The 18,088-nt window shown below is 38.9% G+C and overlaps 1 protein-coding gene across 2 annotated transcripts in view; it reads right to left on the bottom strand.

Annotated features, from left to right (window-relative positions):
- Window positions 1-753: 753 nt before the first annotated feature.
- Window positions 754-18,088, bottom strand: part of ATXN10 (ataxin 10) — a 104,645-nt gene continuing 87,310 nt past the window's right edge. For both annotated transcript variants that reach the window (XM_010575284.1, XM_010575285.1), the window contains exon 11: window positions 754-1,007. In XM_010575284.1, the coding sequence (XP_010573586.1) occupies window positions 820-1,007 (188 nt within the window). In that variant the 3' untranslated portion in view covers window positions 754-819. The remainder of the gene's footprint in view (window positions 1,008-18,088) is intronic.

The raw sequence follows: 18,088 nt of genomic DNA, 5'->3' as shown, positions 1-18,088 counted from the left end.
GAAAGGCAGAGGGGTGAAAAGAAACTGCTAGAATTAATCACAGTGAGAAACTACCTCTTCAGCAGTCTGCCAGAGTTCAGAAAACCCATGAGAAGTGCAAAATAAAAGGAAAGTGGGCTGACTTACCATCTAAAGGAACAAATAAAATTCAAACAAACACCCAAGTCTCCAAAACAGAGACATGCCCCAGTGCAAAGGAATGTAGCATCTGTTGCCACAACAGCTTTAGCTTTGTTTTTAATATACTTGTCATGAAGACTGAAAGGTAACAACGTAGAAAAGATAATTTACTAATAATTTAGACACACAGGAGGCATGTTGTATTTAATTCACTACACATTTATGTACAGCAATGTTCCACTGCAGAGATATTTAAGCACTATGATTGAAAATGAGTAACTTCCATTGTTTAGCCCTGACTCAGCATAGATCTTTTAAACGGAGAAGACAGACTGCAAAGCAGTTATTTCTTTGTTGAGTTTTTAATAATAGTTATCTCCAGATTCAGCAATGGAAATTATAACAACTCAATACCGCACGCATGACATCTTTCTAACAAAATAAGAAAGTAATGAAATTTCAACCATCTGAAAAGAAGGATCTTTTTTCCGTAAGTTAATTTACCTAGGTATTTAGAAAATGTGTAGGTGTCCTTTTGTTTACAGCAGCGAGGCAGAAGTATCATTTGGCAGTTTTTCTAAATGCAACACTTCCAGCAGACTGGAACTAAAACTGAAGAAATCTTGATTGCCTGAGCAGGGAAAAATATTTTAAAAGAGAAATCCTCTTTTAATGATTTGATGACTCTTAATGTTTTGTTCATGAGGGCTTTTTCCTGACAGATCTCAGAATTAACTTGTCATCTCGTTTCTCTATCTCTAAACCCATACTCTCAAGGGCAGAATTGTCTGCCAGCCCCTTCTCCTCCATCTGTGCAATAAGCTCTTGGTTTCTCTCATTCTGTTCCGTGAGATTTCGGATAGCATATACTGCCCACTGGTTCACAACTGTTGGACAAAGTTAAGGATCATTTATTTATTTAAAGACGAAATAATGCTTATTATAATTTATTACTGCATTCCCCTCCCCCTGCTGCCCCCCATCTCTCAAACCCAGAAAAACAGTAGAAATCAAGGGTTAGAAAAAGACATTTACAGGCAATGATTCTGAACCTGCAAATACTTGCATATGAGGTAATTTAAGTTTAAATGAGGCATGTCCGTTAACTTCAGGCAAGTTTACTAGGTTTTATCTTGAATTAAAAAAAAACAAGACAAAATTCAAATGAACTGCAGGAATTAAAAGGACATATTGTTTTAAACCAAAATTACAGTTAATTGAAATGTTCCAAAGATCTTCCTGGTGAGATTTAAGAAAAAATAAAAAAAAGTCGTCAGTCACTGTGTTTATGATCTGAACACTTCAACACTGCACTTTCAAGAACTGGCAAACAAAATGAGCTGTAAATCAGCTACAAGAAAGACGACAACTATTATTTTCACTGTACAAGCTGAAGAAATATAGAAACATACCCAGATTAACAACTGAAAATAGCACAAATAACGTGGGAGACACTTAAAAATATTTAACTTCTAATGCTATCTAAACTCGGTTCTTTGTGCCTGGGTTCTTTTACAAACTTGCCAACGGAACAGATGCTAAGATCACCAGCAGGTAGCTCCTGCTCATGTTTAAATGGGCACAAGCTGCAACTCATTCACCTTCTAAGGTGGTCCCTCGAGGCCAGGATTGAGGCACATGTCAGGGCCATAGACGAAGGATTTAAATTCCCAGGATTATCAGTCAGGCATCTTCCAAGTGAACTACAGTGTTCATTTTATGAAGTGTCAGAGATGTTAGCCCCAATTCTGCAGCTGAAAAGCTATGTTATGATATAATCTTTCCCGAGTTACCCATATGGGAGGGCAAGCCATTCTGAATCACACAAAAGTGGTTTGCCTGCAGGGCACCAATTATTTACTACATGTAGCTTCACATCCAGCAGAAGAATATGCATAATTTACTCATCTCCTTGACGTCTTTGGGGTTGGACAGTGTCTAAGCACAGAGATACGATAGTGTTCTTAATGGGCATTTGCCAGAGGGTGACTGGAGGGGAAAACTCCTGAATTGGGGAAGATGGGAACTTCAGCCAAAAGAGTAAAATACCGGAACTGGACTTTCTTACACAATTTATCATGACAGCATTTGGAAAATCCAGTACCACTGCACGCACATTCTTACAGTAGCAGTCTTGCCATTTTCTCTGTGCACCTTGCACTGACTGCTGCGCCTGCCTTGCTGCCACCTCCAACTACCCCTTTTATACACTTTGGGCAGAGGCAGTCTCTCACGCTTCGTTGTTGGATGCACCAGCCAACGTGGATGAATGAACAAGTGCATGTAGCAGAAGCAGCTTTCTTAATATAAGACCAGGTCCTGCCTTCACAAGCTTACATTTTAAGAGAGGGGAAATGATAAACTGAGAATACAGGGGACCAAAAAAAAATACTTATGACCATACCTAACTACAGTGCTACTTAGATGCCAAAGGAAAGTAGAGAAGGGACTGAAATAAAAAGCACACGAGGAATCCTCAACAGAGAGAGAAGGGCTTAGATGAAGAGCAGCTCGCACCAACATCACAAGAAACATACACGCTAGGGAACAATCCTGCATTGGCATGCATCAGTAAAACAGCCCCCTGCCTTTAATAGCAGTTTATATTTATTTTCACACTCAAGCAGCCCAGCACTGAAAATCAAAAATGGCAAAGCAGTAAGAATTATGGGGCTTTTTTCTGACAGAGTTCTTCAAACTTTGGCAGGAAATATGCTGCACACCTCCTTCATTTAAAAAATTCTGGCGTGAGGTAATGACAGAGGAGAGAAATGAAAAAAAAACCCAAATTATGTATCACATCAAAGCCTTAATAGGTGAACGTGACAGAGAATATCAATGTATTCTCTTCTTTCAGTGCATCACTACTATAGTTAAGTGAGAATGCAAGTGCCAAGCTACATTTAAGTTATATAAACTGAGTATTTCCACTGCAGGTTATGTTTGAGTATGTAAAACAACAATGAAATACCGAAGAAATAAAATCATGTATGAGCAGAATCTTACTCATCAGCTCTAGTGGTAAGAAATAAATTTCAGAATAGTAAAGTATGCAAGCTGATGAATGCAGATGAACAAAGGCTGATACCCAGCAGGTCCTTCTGAGGTCTGATTTAGGGCACTTCACGAGTGCCAAAAAGTAACATGAAGTTCTCCCAATGGACTGTGAGAAACATGCTACTACTCTCCCTGGCTCTGCTCCTGGGACGAGGAGCAGACTTCTCTTGTGTTCCTAAAATACAGCTCTGCATAAAATACAGCACTTGCATAAAAGAATACCTCCTAAAAAAACAGAAGTAATTTTCAAAGAGTGGCAGTTCTTGATCACACAAAGTGCCACACAGAGAAAAAAGTACTCTCAAATTTTTTTTTTTTCTGTATTAGCCTTGGCAATAATCCTGCTACCATCATCTTTACCTCCTTCAACACAAAAACACTGCTAAACCCCACAGCAAATGATGTTTTCCTACTATCGTATCCATTCATGCTTACATAATATCTAAGACATCCCCATTATCTTATGAACTCTATCGTCATTATGGCATTTATCGTTATTGACTACTGTAGCTGAAGCTGCAAAATGGTTTCAATAACGTTTTCACTCACTCAAAAACTCTTTTCTGCATGTAGGTTTTCCATTGTAAATTCAGTCATGAATATGCATGATCTCCCTTGTTCACATGCTGTGTGAGGCTAAGACCTTTGGATGGCTGTGTGCAGACCTAGACAGACTTAAGTGTCAGCAGAGATTAAAGCTAGTCCCCAGCTAATATTCACATTACCTTCTTGCTCCTCTCCAAAGATAGACAGAGAGAGAAAATTAAACATATTCTAGAGTCTCTAATCCTACCAACAATTTAAGCACTTTATTGTATGCTCAGCTTTAGAAAGAGAGCTTCTAAAGTTTCCATAGTTACTACAAATAAGAGCATGAGCCTGTTTGTTGTGAAACTGCATAAAAGACATGCAGCAAGCACAGTAGTTCTGATTGCACAGACTTGTCTAGGTTTTTCCAAGAGGACATACTGCACTCTCAAATTAATTAATATTATAGACAAGGAAGTGAAGATTACAGTACCTCTGTCACAGTGCAGAAGGCATACAAAAGAAAGAAAAATTTTCATTTCATTTTTCAGGAGCCTCATTACCAGACTGTGTTTAGGGAATGAAAGCAAACATTGGTATGCATTTACAGCAACTCTTTTTCAAAATCCAGTACTGTATGCTATGGGATTCCTATGTTATTTTGACTTATACAAGCAATAACAAAACTGAGTCAGCTTGCCCTGTGTTCCATACTTGTGTAACATCTTCACACAGCAATTTAAAATTTATCATCTAAACTCCCCTGGGTTGCAACTTCAATTGTCAGGGAGGGGAGCATACAGGGAGAAAGGAAGAGAGGTAGAGAAAACGTGCTGGCAATCTGCCCCAGGAGATGAAAAATTTTCCTATCTGGAATCAACATAAACCATGAAAATCTATGTTACTAAATCCTGTGGAAGTTTTGCCATTGACTGCAAAGGGAGCTTTTCACAATTCTCTTGTTTCTTTTCATATGGATTCTGCTACAAGAGGTTACTAGAGTCAATGCTGGCAATAGCATAGTGACTGTTACAAGTTTAATGGTGTATGAAAATACAACCACATACTGTCAGGAGTTGCTAACCAATATCCTATTGTGATGCATTACTGGAGAGGAGGACTTACAAACCATGTCCCAAAGAGAGTATTCTGGCTTTTCATTCTCTTATTATGAGGTCCAATTTGGACTAAATGTTATTGGCAAGTCTACTGCAGCCATCAAGACCCCTACAAATTGTTCTACAAACCGATCTGGATTCTATGGATGAAGGATAGTAGGCATAATTATTAATGAGGTTCGAATCTGATGAGATAGATATGCAGCAATGCATAAGTAATCTTGAAAGTATGTTGCTTGAAAAAGGCAAGTAGTAAGTTTTAAAAGTTAAGTATTATCATTAACTCATACAGGATACTGAAGAGTGGCAACAAGGAGAATGAAATACATACATCTGTTTTCTTAAGTCCCCTTGATAGTTATTAATACTGAGGAATTTTTAAATATAACATCCTTGGTGTAGAGTTTGATTTATTACATCGTGTAGATACTTTTGGTTTTTTTTTTAGTTAGACCGTTTCCTGCACTACAGTTGGTTTTCAATAATTAAATGATTTCTTAGGAAACTTTCTTCTTTAAGAGTAATTTGGCCTAATGAGAAAAAGAGGATATTCTTTGCCCAATTCCATTACCTCATTTAAATCAGATTTTTGAGTATTTAAATATTAACTACATTTCAATCAAATATGGGAAAAGATACACAACCTTATCAAGAAAGACAACCCACATGGGATGGAACCCTAGTCAAATGGGCTGTTTATGCAACAGCTAAAGCCACCCAACTTCTCTAAGAGCTTTTCTGGAACAGGTTTATAGAGCTAGAAACCAGAGATAATGAAAATATAATTCTTGTTAATTATATTTCTTTCTGGTCTTCAACAAGTAATCCAACTATCACTAAAACTTCTACAGACAGGAGTGAAATAGTAAAGCGTCACGTTAGAAGAATCACTTCCACTTACAGACCTGACTGGACCAAACTGAAAAGACATAAAACATTTCCCCTTCAAGTCTTTCAGTCCTTTTAAGTACTTTTGTTTCACAGCAACTTGAAGATAATTCTTCTCACCATTAAAAGAGGTCTCTAGACAGCTACTGCAACTGTTAGTCACAGTTTGCATCAACGTGCTGTGATTGACCACACGTAGTAGACAGTCAGGATTTTGGTCCCTCGCAGTCAGCCAAATTACTTATAAAGCTCTACAGGTTCCTTCCTGTTGGGGGTTTTAGTAGTTTTATGAAGTCCTAGAAGGCGTGTAAGATGATAGCAATTCTTTACAACTGCTTTACCTTTTTACATAACTTTTACTTGTGCTTAAGACATTACCAAAAAAATAATCACAGGAAATGTAAAGAACTGATGGTTTTATCTTAATTTATTTACTTAAACAAGCTAATTCATATTTTTAGAATTAATGCTTTGGATGCTATTTATACCTGACATTAAATTATGAGCATCAGAAAACTTCAGGAATTCAGCCTATACAAACTTAAAACACTCTGCCTAGAAGTTAGAATACAAAGGTCTAAAATATTGCAGTTGCCTGTATTTTTATTTATTCCATAGCAGTTATTATCACCTATGACTGCAGTCACCACATTCTGGGTTTAAAAGCTAGAAGCAGGCAGTGCTGTTTTCAGCTGGGAATGTCCTTCCTTCCTTTCCCTGCTTGACCTGGCCCTTGCAGAAGAGACACAGCACAACTCATCTAACCTAGAAGCCTCCAAGGTAGAGAGGCACCACTGGATGCTGGAAAAGGCATTTATTCCTGATCACACTTTTTAAGGATAAGATTTGTAACACTGGGGAACCTAAAGCAGAGGTTCATTTCTGCTGCAGGTAACTCTCACCTGGTCCAAGAGATCAGTAGGAGGGTTGGACCATCCACCACCAAACAAGCTTCAATCTCCACCACTACGTGGCAGCAAAGCTTCACTGGACAGGCATGAAATGAGGTGCCTGCAGCCAGCCCTTTCCCACTCCTTACTGGGACAGGGAGACCAGGGTGGGCTGCTGATGCTTACCGGGAGCACTCCCCGTACAAATTTGCTGCCACAAAATATTTTGGTAAAGACAGAAAGCCTATCCCCAAAAACGTGAACTGGGGTTTGCAGCTCGAATTCCACTCTGTAGAAGAACATTGCTTTGCCAGAGGAAGATCTCAAATGATACCATATCGGAATAGACAAATGGGCAAAACTACTCAGCTTAAAGTCATCACAACACTTTCAACACTAAGGCAACATTCTCTGTAATTCACAGCCTACAAAAATTAGAAAACATCCATAGCAGAAAATAACTGTAGAATAAATATATTTTTCCAGTTCCCAAGCCTTCATTAACACCCCCCCCAGTAGTTATCGCTTCCTCTAGCAGACAAACACCATCTTTCTAGCTACCTGTATTTATTTCAGGCTCTGAACATCCTACCCATCATCTGCAATGATGAATCCATTTCTTAAAGCGTGCCTGGTAGCATACAGGTTTTGGGGCTGATATCTTCCGTATAATCAACAGACGGGCATGTTGTATCTCACGTATAACTTTCAGTGAAAGTTCACCCATTTAAGTATCTATGGGCAACAAATACACTTTAAGACCAGAATGGACGATTATCCCTCTTTTGCCCAACACTTCTGCACAGAACACAGACAACCAAAGGTCAGCCACTCTTGAAATCAAGGCTGTCAATTCTGTTTCATGTGCAAGATATTTTCATGCCTTTTTCTGAAAGACATCCAATGTTGACCAGAAGATTTCACTGTGTCCCTAAATAAATTGTTCCAATGGGTAAATAAATCATTCATTACAGCCTATGATTTATTTCTGGTTTAGATTTGTTTAGAAATGTTTCCAAACACTGATTTTCATTATAGATTAAAGAAAAATAATAATTCACAGATCATAATCAAGGCACTCAGTAACCATCTTCTGCATGAACTAAAGAGAGAAACTGAGGGAGATACTCCAAGCTTTCCAAAATTCTTGTACCTCTTCCCTTCATTTGTATTTTCAGCATCCCTTTTGAAGCATAGGCACCAAGAGCTGTGTCACAAATTCTGCCAAAATTTGCTATATGGCTGACTGCAGGTGCAACACAGTTGCCTGTTCCTTCTGGCTATTAATAATTCAGAAAAAGTGAAAAACAAAACCTCAGAACATTCAGTTGCCCTCTCACTCCTAGCTATGCTCCCACAAGTAGAGTCCAAGCTCTCCAGGTCATTCAGAAACACATTTTCAGCAATCTCCAGTTCTGACATCCAGAGCCAAATCATGAGGGCTCATTTTTAGTTCCAAGGCTTGACTGCTTTTAACTACATACTCACTTCGGTGACATCCAGCAAAATGGTACCCAATGTTCATTAAAGTTCATTTACTACTACAGCAATTTGGGTTACCAAGACATTTCTTACCTAGAGCAATGTGGGGATTTTTCTCCCCAGATCACTAGTATTTCTAGGTTAACAGATCACACAAGACACCACTGAACAGTATTATATACCCACATTGCTATTAGTCTTTAATGCCTGCCAGCTAAACAACATTTAATCCATATCCTATGTGCCTCCTCTCATGCTCTGTGGGACTTAAAATCACAGTGCCAAGACACCTTAGTATACTATGAGATTAAACACAAAATTTTGGTCAAGTACTCCAGAGCTACAAAAGCCATAGTACATGTTTAGCTATGTCAGGCTATTTTTATTATAATGTCTCTTATGCCAAAACTTACAGAACTTTAAAAAAATAAATTTAAGCCATAACCTCTAGTTTGTTTTACTTTTTCCTATACTCAGACTTGTAATACTAGCTTAAAACCATGAATATGACACATTCATTTTTGCTGCTTAGGCTGCCAATTTTTTTTAAAATTATGACTTACATTTTTAATAGAAACCCATAATTTATGAGTAACTATAAATCATCTGGTTTTAAAACAGAAAGAATCACACTCTTGATCAATCTCAAGCTAATGCTCCACAGTTACAATATTCTGTTCTTGCAGTCCCTTCTATTACACTAATCCCATTTTAAGAATTCATGACAACTAAATCTGTTAGTTATCTATAAGAGGTACCAGAGAGTTAGCAGGTTGTTACATTAAAAAGAAAGAGCTTCAATTGCTGTTACCTAACTGTTAAAAATGCCTTAGCTTATCTTCTTTTCCCAGGTACAGAAAAAAATTGCAAAATTCCATTAAGTTGAAACTCATATATCAAATTACTATCAAAACCTACCACAAACATTGAGCTGTAAAGCACTAAAGCATAGGGGGATGGTAACTGTGTTCACAAACTGATTAAATATCAGGCAGACTGTAGGAATTTTAAATTTCCTTGGACATGTAAAGAAAAAAGCTCCACCTACACACAGAAATATATTCATGTATATTTATACACATACATATAGAAATAAACAGCTTTTCTAAACCACTTTAAAATGGGAATTATAGAAGTCAAATAAAACTTTCAAAAATTTGGCACTAGACTTAAAAACCCAACCCAGTTAATACCTGAGATGTGGTCAAACTAATTATAAATTATCACTCTAAGGTACATGACAAGGTAAGCTGACTCACAATTTGGACAGAAGCTCTGTTTCTATTTATAATCTCTAGAGATTCATCTATTTATATAGATTCAACAAGGATCTGTATGCCATCTTATCTTTCAGCATTGTACTTGAGTATTTTATTGATTCAGGGTCTTTGAAAAACTTAAATAGCATAACTCCTACCCCTGCTGCTTTTGGTGATTTCAAACATTATTTTATGACAAATAATCAAAACAATGAAGGTAAATGAGACTCCAGTTCCAGTCTCATAGACACCAGATGATGTCTGGTGCATCCAAAAATAACAACAGTTAAATAAATGGGTGTTTGGAAAGATGCAGCTAAATTATAACCAACTAACGTTTTTCTACCATGTTTTGCAAAATAGCCATTAGCCACAATTATATCTGCTACAATTTCAGGAAATGGTTGCACCTCCTTGAAGAAATCTCAGAACATCAAGAGACAAGAACAAATCAACAAGGTCAGTGGAATGGACTGCAAATATATCCTTTGTGAGAAAGGAAAGGTTACATTTTGGAAACCGTTTTGGGAATAGAACCAAGACTAAACAAAGATCTGGGGAAGTGAGGGAAAACGATTTAAGGATTAGGAAGGAGCTACACAGGACAATGCATTCGCCAGCTGAAGTTACAGTTTGTTTTAATAATAGTGACTGAAAATGGGACAACAGAAAAATGTCAGAATAAAGATATTATGCAAAGCATTGGCCATATGACATCTGAATATTCTCTGGAGGCATGCAAGAAACAATGTCAAGAAGACAGACTGAAATATGATAAGGTGGTTGTAGAAGGCATTCCATTCTCAACAATATTTTTGAACCACTCCTAGCTTTATTTAAAAAAAACAAAAACCTTCGGGTCTCAAATTTCTAGTGCTTCGTCTCAGCCCAGAGGGGAATTTTTCAAAAGAAAGTCTACAGAAAAATCAAGCAAGCTGTTTGAGCTATAAAAGCAGTGAAATATTATATTTTCTCCATGTCTTCTTTTTTTTTTGGTGCTCCTGGTAACTAAAGATCCGCTTTCTTTCAAGAATTCAAGCCTGTCATGGATTTAAATCCACCAAGAGGATTAGGGCAGAGGACAAATATGACAATATTTGGTTTAGAAATAGAGTTATTAACTTTAATTCTTCACTTTTACATGCATGAGTTGGTGCCTACAGAGATTACTCTTCTCAAAGGATTAGAAATATTATAATGTAACATTTGAAAGAGCCTTCCTGCACTCTGTATACCTCTGTTAAACTTCCTCCAGCTCTAAGACAGACCCTGTACATCACACATGTTTCTTAATGATGGTAGTTGTCACTTACTGGAGCTGGCTAGAAGTGAGATACTGAAGAAGAGACTTCACATTTACATCTCTGCAAATCTGCTTTAGTATTTTATATAGCATCAAGAAAATTAATACTCTCCCCCCTCCCCATGAACTCTGAATTTCAGTGTTTAATCATCCTACATAGGATGATCCTACATCCTGCATAGTTGCACTAAATAAATTGTATCCTGAAATTATGGCATCAGCAACCTGAAATATACCATTAGAAATTATAACTTTGTTAAATGTCCAAACACAAAATTTAATCTGTGGTCATTTCTGGAAGAAAAAAAAGGGACAGTGCTTTCATTTCGCAGAATATCTTTTCCTGTACTGCACACCACATTCCTTCTGTGGTCTTAAGTCTTTTTCATATTAGGAGAATGTTACATTTGACAAGAGAAAATTTGTTCTTGGGGAACAGTGTGGATTACCGATACGGCTAGTAGATGTAGAACACCTCACAAGAAAACTTCACGCTTTTGTTTTCATTCTAAAGTAAACATTTTCTTATAATCAACATTTCAGAACTGCAGTCTTTGAGTCAGAATTCAGATCTACCAAATATCACGCTTAATGTGGTAGGTTTTTTTTGGTTGGTTCCTCACCTTTAACTAAGTTCTGTTCCAAAGAGTTTGCAACATACAGAAAAGATAAACAATGCGTTAAGACATGGAAGTTGTATTATTCCAACTCTTCAGCTGTGAAGCCCATGTCAAAAGCGAATTAAAATAAAATTAGGTTACGCAAAGGCCTCCTGTACCCTTTTCAACTGGGAGCATGCACCTAGATCCTCCCCCTTCAGAGCTTTGCAATAATCCCACTCAGGACACTTTATTCAGTATCATATAGAAAAATCCTACTTTGAACAGAATGCAGACCTCTTTAGTCCATTAACACTTCTGTAAGAACAAGACTGGTTACTTGTAACGCTTATTTCAAGAGTGTAAAAACACCCTGACAGATAGTGACAGAAATAGGCATTGGTGGGCAGATGACCTTCTCACCTAAAACCAAAAGCAGCATTTGGGAATAGCTGTGTTTCTCCCCTTTCACCATGAGAAATAACAAAAAAGGTTGAAGCCTCTTGGGAATCACTTAGCAAACCAGCCCACCACTGCAGCCAAAAAAAAATCCCCTTATCATACAACACTGAGGGATTCCCTTGTGAGCCACACAGACCCCTAGGCTCCATTAGTATCTAACAAAATATAGCTATAAAGAATTTGCAGCAACTTGCAGGAACAGGATAGGATTTGGTCTGCTGAATAAGGTGAAAGGAATAAGCCCCTCTCAGACTGTTCTTGCTCAATGAATAACCACACTTGTACCTGTTCCAGCTTCTAGTCTGACCAGTTCATCTGAATATAATTGTAAGATACAGAGAAGGAGCTAAGGTTTGTGCATATGCCACAAACCAGAAATCCTCCCACTCTCGTTAAAGAAGAATTCTCAGCACATTGGAGTTGAATCAGTCTGAATTGGAGTATGGCAATACAGCAACTTCTTCTTGCTTGACCATTTCTTTTCATCCTAGTTCCATCTATGGTAGTTGGCTTCCACCCAGCTGATATTTTGTGTTGTCTTTGGCACTATGAACCTAAAGGTTCAGGCCAACAAGTTTCTGCTCTTTACCTGTGCTGACAAGTCCCGTTCTTTCACTGCCAACCTCAACCACTGCTGGGTCACTAAAAACTTACTAACTTTTTTGTTAAAGTCATAGTAACACAGTCAGTACTGGTTCACAGAAAATAAGATTCTAATAGTGCTCTGTGTCCAAGGATATGGGTTGCAGCAGCAGCAACCTGCAATAAAGCAAAATTGAAACCTTCTTTCAAAGAATACACTTCCATTTAGCCCAGGTAGACTCCAAACCTGTGCAGCAAAGCAAGTGTCGATAGGATGAAGAAAAGGGTACTTTCTTCCAAGTGGGCAGAACTTGACTGGGCATGAGGAGGTCATTACTGTTTTCATCAGTAGTCTAGGTCCTTTGCACTGACCATATCCACTGAAATAACAGGATTTTATGTATGCTTATGAAAATACAGAATCAAATAGGTCACCTCAAACTACTAAATGCATTGGTGGTGCCTGAAGTGAGCTTTCCAAAGAAAGGCAACCATTACTGATGTAACATTACGCTGTATTTTCTTGCCAACATACATGAGATAGCCACATTTACATGAAAATGCTCAACTGTATGATGGTTTACTCTAAAAAGTCAACTCACACTCTGATTTTTGCTTTCTACTGGCTGCTATTCAGCTGTAAGGCTTTTTTTACAGTATGTGGCCTGTTTTAGGTTGCACTCTGTAACTTAGAAACAAAATGTCTGTCAGCTCCCCCAAAAGTCTTTGCTGGCATCTCACAAAAACAAACTGCCATTGTTGTAGACCATAGCAACTTGATTTCTTCTAGCTTTAGCCAGAAGTTTCATGAACCACAATTATACTTGCTGCTGCCATAAAGTCAAAAGTATTTTCAATCTACCCCTCAGATGACTTTCAGACTGAATATCATAGAAGCAGCTTAGGGAAGGAGTATCTGAAAATTAACTTATATTTTCTACATTTTCATCCATTATACAAACTAAGGGGCCTATGTATGGATATCCACAGCAACCACAGGTTTTCCTTTCACAACTGCTGAAAATTCTTACTCCTAAAACATAGCCAGCTGGGTGCTTCCTCATATATATAAACATTTTTAAAAAGGGAAAAATGGAAGACCCAGGCCAGTCAGTCTCACCTCTGTGCCTGGCAAGATCATGGAGCAGATCCTCCTGGAAACTATACTAAGGCACATGGAAAATAAGGCGGTGACTGGTGACAGCCAATGTGGCTTCACTAAGGGCAGATCATGCCTTACAAGGTCGGTGGCCTTCTACAACAGGGTTACAGTGTTGGTGGATAAGGGAAGAGCAACTGATGTCAACTACCTGGACTTGTGCAAAGCATGTGACACTGTCCCGCATGACATCCTTGTTCCTAAAGTGGAGAGACATGCTATTCTGGTTTTGGCTGGGATAGAGTTAATTTTCTTTCTAGTAGCTGGCATAGTGTTACGCTTTGGATTTAGCATGAGAAGAATGTTGATAATACACTGATATTTTCAGTTGTTGCTAAGTAGTGTTTAGAGTAAGTCAAGGATTTTTCAGCTTCTGATGCCCAGCCAGCAAGAACGCTGGAAGGGCACGAGAAATTGGGAGGAGACAGCCAGGACAGCTGACCCAAACTGGCCAAAGGGGTATTCCATACCATGTGACGTCATGCCCAGTATATAAACTGGGGGGAGTTGGCCTGGGGGGATCACTGTCCAGGAACTAACCGGGCATCGGTTGGCAGGTGGTGAGCAATTACATTGTGCATCATTTGTTTTGTATATTCCAATTATTTTATTATTATTGTCATTTTATTATTATCATTATTATTTTCTTCCTTTCCGTCCTATTAAACTGTCTTTATCTCAACCCAGAGTTTTACTTTTTTTTCCCAATTCTCTTCCCCATCTCACTGGGGGGGGGGGAAGTGAGCAAGCGGCTGCATGGTGCTTAGCTGCTGGCTGGGGTTAAACCGCGACAGTCCTTTTTGGCACCCAACGTGGGGCCCAAAGGGTTGAGATAATGACAGATCTGACCAGGGCGGGTCCATCCATTTGACGGATGGACCACTCGGTGGATAAGGAATTGGCTGGATGGTCGCACTCAAAGAGTTGTGGTCAATGGCTCGATGTCTGAGTGGAGAACAGTGACGAGTGGCGTTCCTCAGGGGTCGGTATTGGGACCGGCCATGTTTAACATGTTTGTCGGCAACACGGACAGTGGGATTAAGGGCACCCCCAGCAAGTTTGCCGACGACACCAAGCTGTGTGGTGCGGTCGACACGCTGGAGGCAAGGGATGCCGTCCAGAGGGACCTGGACAGGTTTGAAAGGTGGGCCCGTGCAAACCTCATGAAGTTCAACAAGGCCAAGTGCAAGGTCCTGCACATGGTTCGGGGCAATCCCAAGCACAAATACAGGATGGGTAATGAGTGGATTGAGAGCAGCCCTGCGGGGAAGGACTTGGGGCTGTTGGTTGATGAGAAGCTCAACATGACCTGGCAATGTGTGCTTCCAGCCCAGAAAGTCAACCGTATCCTGGGCTGCATCAGAAGCAGCGTGACCAGCAGGTCGAGGGAGGTGATTCTCCCCCTCTACTCCGCTCTCGTGAGACCCCACCTGCAGTTCTGTGTTCAGCTCTGGGGCCTCCAACATAAGAAGGACATGGACCTGTTGGAGTGAGTCCAGACGAGGGCTATGAAGATGATGAGGGCTGGAGCATCTCTCCTGTAAAGACAGGCTGAGAGAATTGGGGTTGTTCAGCCTGGAGAAGGCTCTGGGGAGACCTTAGAGCGGCTTTCCAGTACCCAAAGGGGGCCTGCAAGAAAGCTGAACTTTCAAGGGACTTTTTCAAGGGCATATAGAGACAGGACACAGGGTAATGACTTCAAACTGAAAGAGGGTAGATTTAGATTAGATGCAAGGAAGAAGTTCTTCACTGTGAGGGTGGTGAGGCACTGGAACAGGTTGCCCAGAGAAGCTGTGGATGCCCCATCCCTGGCAGTGTTCAAGGGCCAGGTTGGATGGGGCTTTGAGCAGCCTGGTCTAGTGGAAGGTGTCCCTGCCTGTGGCAGGGGGGTTGGAACTAGATGATCTTTAAGGTCCCTTCCAACTCAAACCATTCTGTGATATATGTGTGTGTGTACATACACACATACACACCTCCCCCACAGCAGGATTTTTTTTTTCGCAAGTATGACTGCACTTTTGGCTAACAGAAAAACATGCCTGATTAGGGGTTAATATAATATGGATGCTTACATAAGGTCATTCAAATTAAATTCAGCCATTCACAAAATCAATTTATCGAGACACCTAATGTAAGAATCTCAAAAGGGTAAGATTGGCAAGCATCCTGAAAAAACAAGAATATTCCATCTTCAAAACTGCATTTCACTTCTGATTTTCAAGTTTTACCACTAACAGCTATTACATTGAAGTACTTTGGATAATATTTTTCCTAAAATAGCAATAAATATTTCCAGGGCCAGCCATTAAATTAAAAAAAAAAAAAAAAAAGGAGACATCTTTGTGTGTTACTCATGAGTGTAAATGTTAGGAAGTAGCAAAAAAACAGACAACGTAGTTAAGGTAAACTGAAAAGTCTTCAATAAAACAGGTTAGTTTAAATAAAGTCTTTCATAAGCACCTTTTCTATATGATTAGAGTCAATAGTCTTTTGATTGGAATGGGCTGGCCTCCCTCCTTAGGTCTGCAAGTGGAAATCTGTGAAAGGTCAGAAATGAAGCTGGAAGAAGCAGTAAGAGCTTAGGATGAGGTAAAAGACAAGAACAAAAAGAAGAGCTCTTGTCTGATGCTAGAGCCTGTCAGAGATAAGGAAGACAGTGGCTCAGAGAGCAAAATAGAAGATATTTTAATTTAGAACACCTTTTCAACCCAAATAACCTGAAAAGCAGGATCTAGAGTAAATTTTTTACTGGTATTACCCAGATGGGGATCTCCAACCCACTCTGCTGTTCTGTGGCAGGTTTAATTTATTTGTTTTTAAACACAGGTTACATAAGTAAAGCACAATGCTTCCAACTTGTCAGAAGCAGAACAAGAAACTGAATTTTCAACCCCAAAAATTCATCTCATGAAAGAACCTCTCCTTAATCTAAAGGCAAACAAGTCCACTTGCATTTTGAAACACCCTTTTTTCTTTTGAATACAGAAGGACAGTTATGATTAGGATACAGACCAATCCAAGATGGAAGACTTAAAGGGGACAGAAAAAGTTAAAGTGACATTCAACCTTCTCTTCAGACCCCAAGGTCTATAATGAACTGCATCTCCTCAGTGTCACTCTGTTTACCTTTTCCCCTGTGCTAAAAGCCTAATAGCTAACAGCTGAAAATCTGGTATCTTTCAGCATTTCTCCATTGAATTTACTTGGAACCATGCAAAGTTATAGTAGCTGAAAATTTAAAATACCAATTCAAATACTTGCAAGAGGTACAGCAAATTTGCTCTTAACTCTCCATAATCATCTTCATACCTGTTACTAACAAGGGTGGAGGGGTTTTTGTTGCTTTTATTCATGAAATATCCTGAAGGAAAAAAATACTATTTTTAGTATAAATGTAAAAGATTCAAGTCTGTCTCAGATGTAATTAGACAAGATAACAGTTCTCCCAAACTGGGCACTGAAAAATGAATTCAAGCCTAAAAAGTTAAAGCAATGCAAACATGTCAGTTGAATTTCAGCTAGCAATCTCATAAGTGACGAACATCCTGATATTTCTATGCACATTACAGAACTGTTTAGGATCTCAAAGGATGCAATTTTAAGGTAATGACAGGTTTACAAAGGAATTTATTTTAGGATAAGAGCAGACCCATTTCCTCTTTCAGTATGCTTCCATACGCTACAAATAAAAAGATTTATCAAAGGATTTTGGCTCTCAAAGGTAATAAAGAGCTCTTTTAACATCTAACATGGCAGTTCAGCTTCTCCTGATGGATTGCATACTTTAGGGAAATGATTTTTTTTTTTTTTTTTGTCCAGAAAAAAAATCCTATCACTTTTACCACAAAAGTTACATTTTTCTGTGGAAAATTTTGTATGTGTAATTTGGAGGCAGAACTTAATAAAACACAGAAAATCAGTATAGGAACTCTGTTTTCAGTAGAAAACATAATGACATCGTAACTATAGAGCTTGGGTGTCTCCAAAACAGATAAACATCAAATAAAAATGTGCATCTACAAATGCTTCACTAAGAAATCTAAGTTGTTCTTATATAGAAGGTATCTGGATGGAAATTCTTCCAATCAGGTTTATCGAAGGAGAAATCTGAGTAACACAGCCTGAAATCACAAAACCAGGCACTAGAAACAAGAACACAAAGAGAAGCTTCTGGACCTGACTCTCTGAAGGAATCATGGCTGAAGAGCTACACCAAGCTTTTCCTTGCAGCTTTCTACATCATCTTGGCGAACTGCAGCACCACTGAGTGATCCTATTCGAATTTTGGCAACTCTCTCAACAGCCAGCTCAAGAGTTGCCTAAATACTTGCTTTTAATTAATCTTCCTTGAAAAGAGACAAAATATATTCACTCTGGATCACAAAGTGACAATACAGGCAATTTTAGGATGTTTCAATTTTAAGCAAGTAGGCTTTCAAATCTTAGTAAGAGCATTGCTCTGGTTTACAAGCATCACAAAATGGATTTGTGCCAGACAGGACTGGGTGCACAGAGGGAGGAGAGAAACAGAGGAATGTTATGCAATGGAGTCAGGCACCTACATGCTACTAAGGACTTGGTTTGTGGTGCCTTGAAGTAGCAGAATATGCTGTGAAGCAGATGAAAGAAGAGACAGGTATA

This window comes from Haliaeetus leucocephalus, unplaced genomic scaffold, assembly GCF_000737465.1.
Source record: "Haliaeetus leucocephalus isolate CR32 unplaced genomic scaffold, Haliaeetus_leucocephalus-4.0 Scaffold473, whole genome shotgun sequence".
In the NCBI taxonomy this organism is placed as follows: domain Eukaryota; kingdom Metazoa; phylum Chordata; class Aves; order Accipitriformes; family Accipitridae; genus Haliaeetus; species Haliaeetus leucocephalus.
This window is presented reverse-complemented; position numbering and strand designations above follow the sequence as displayed.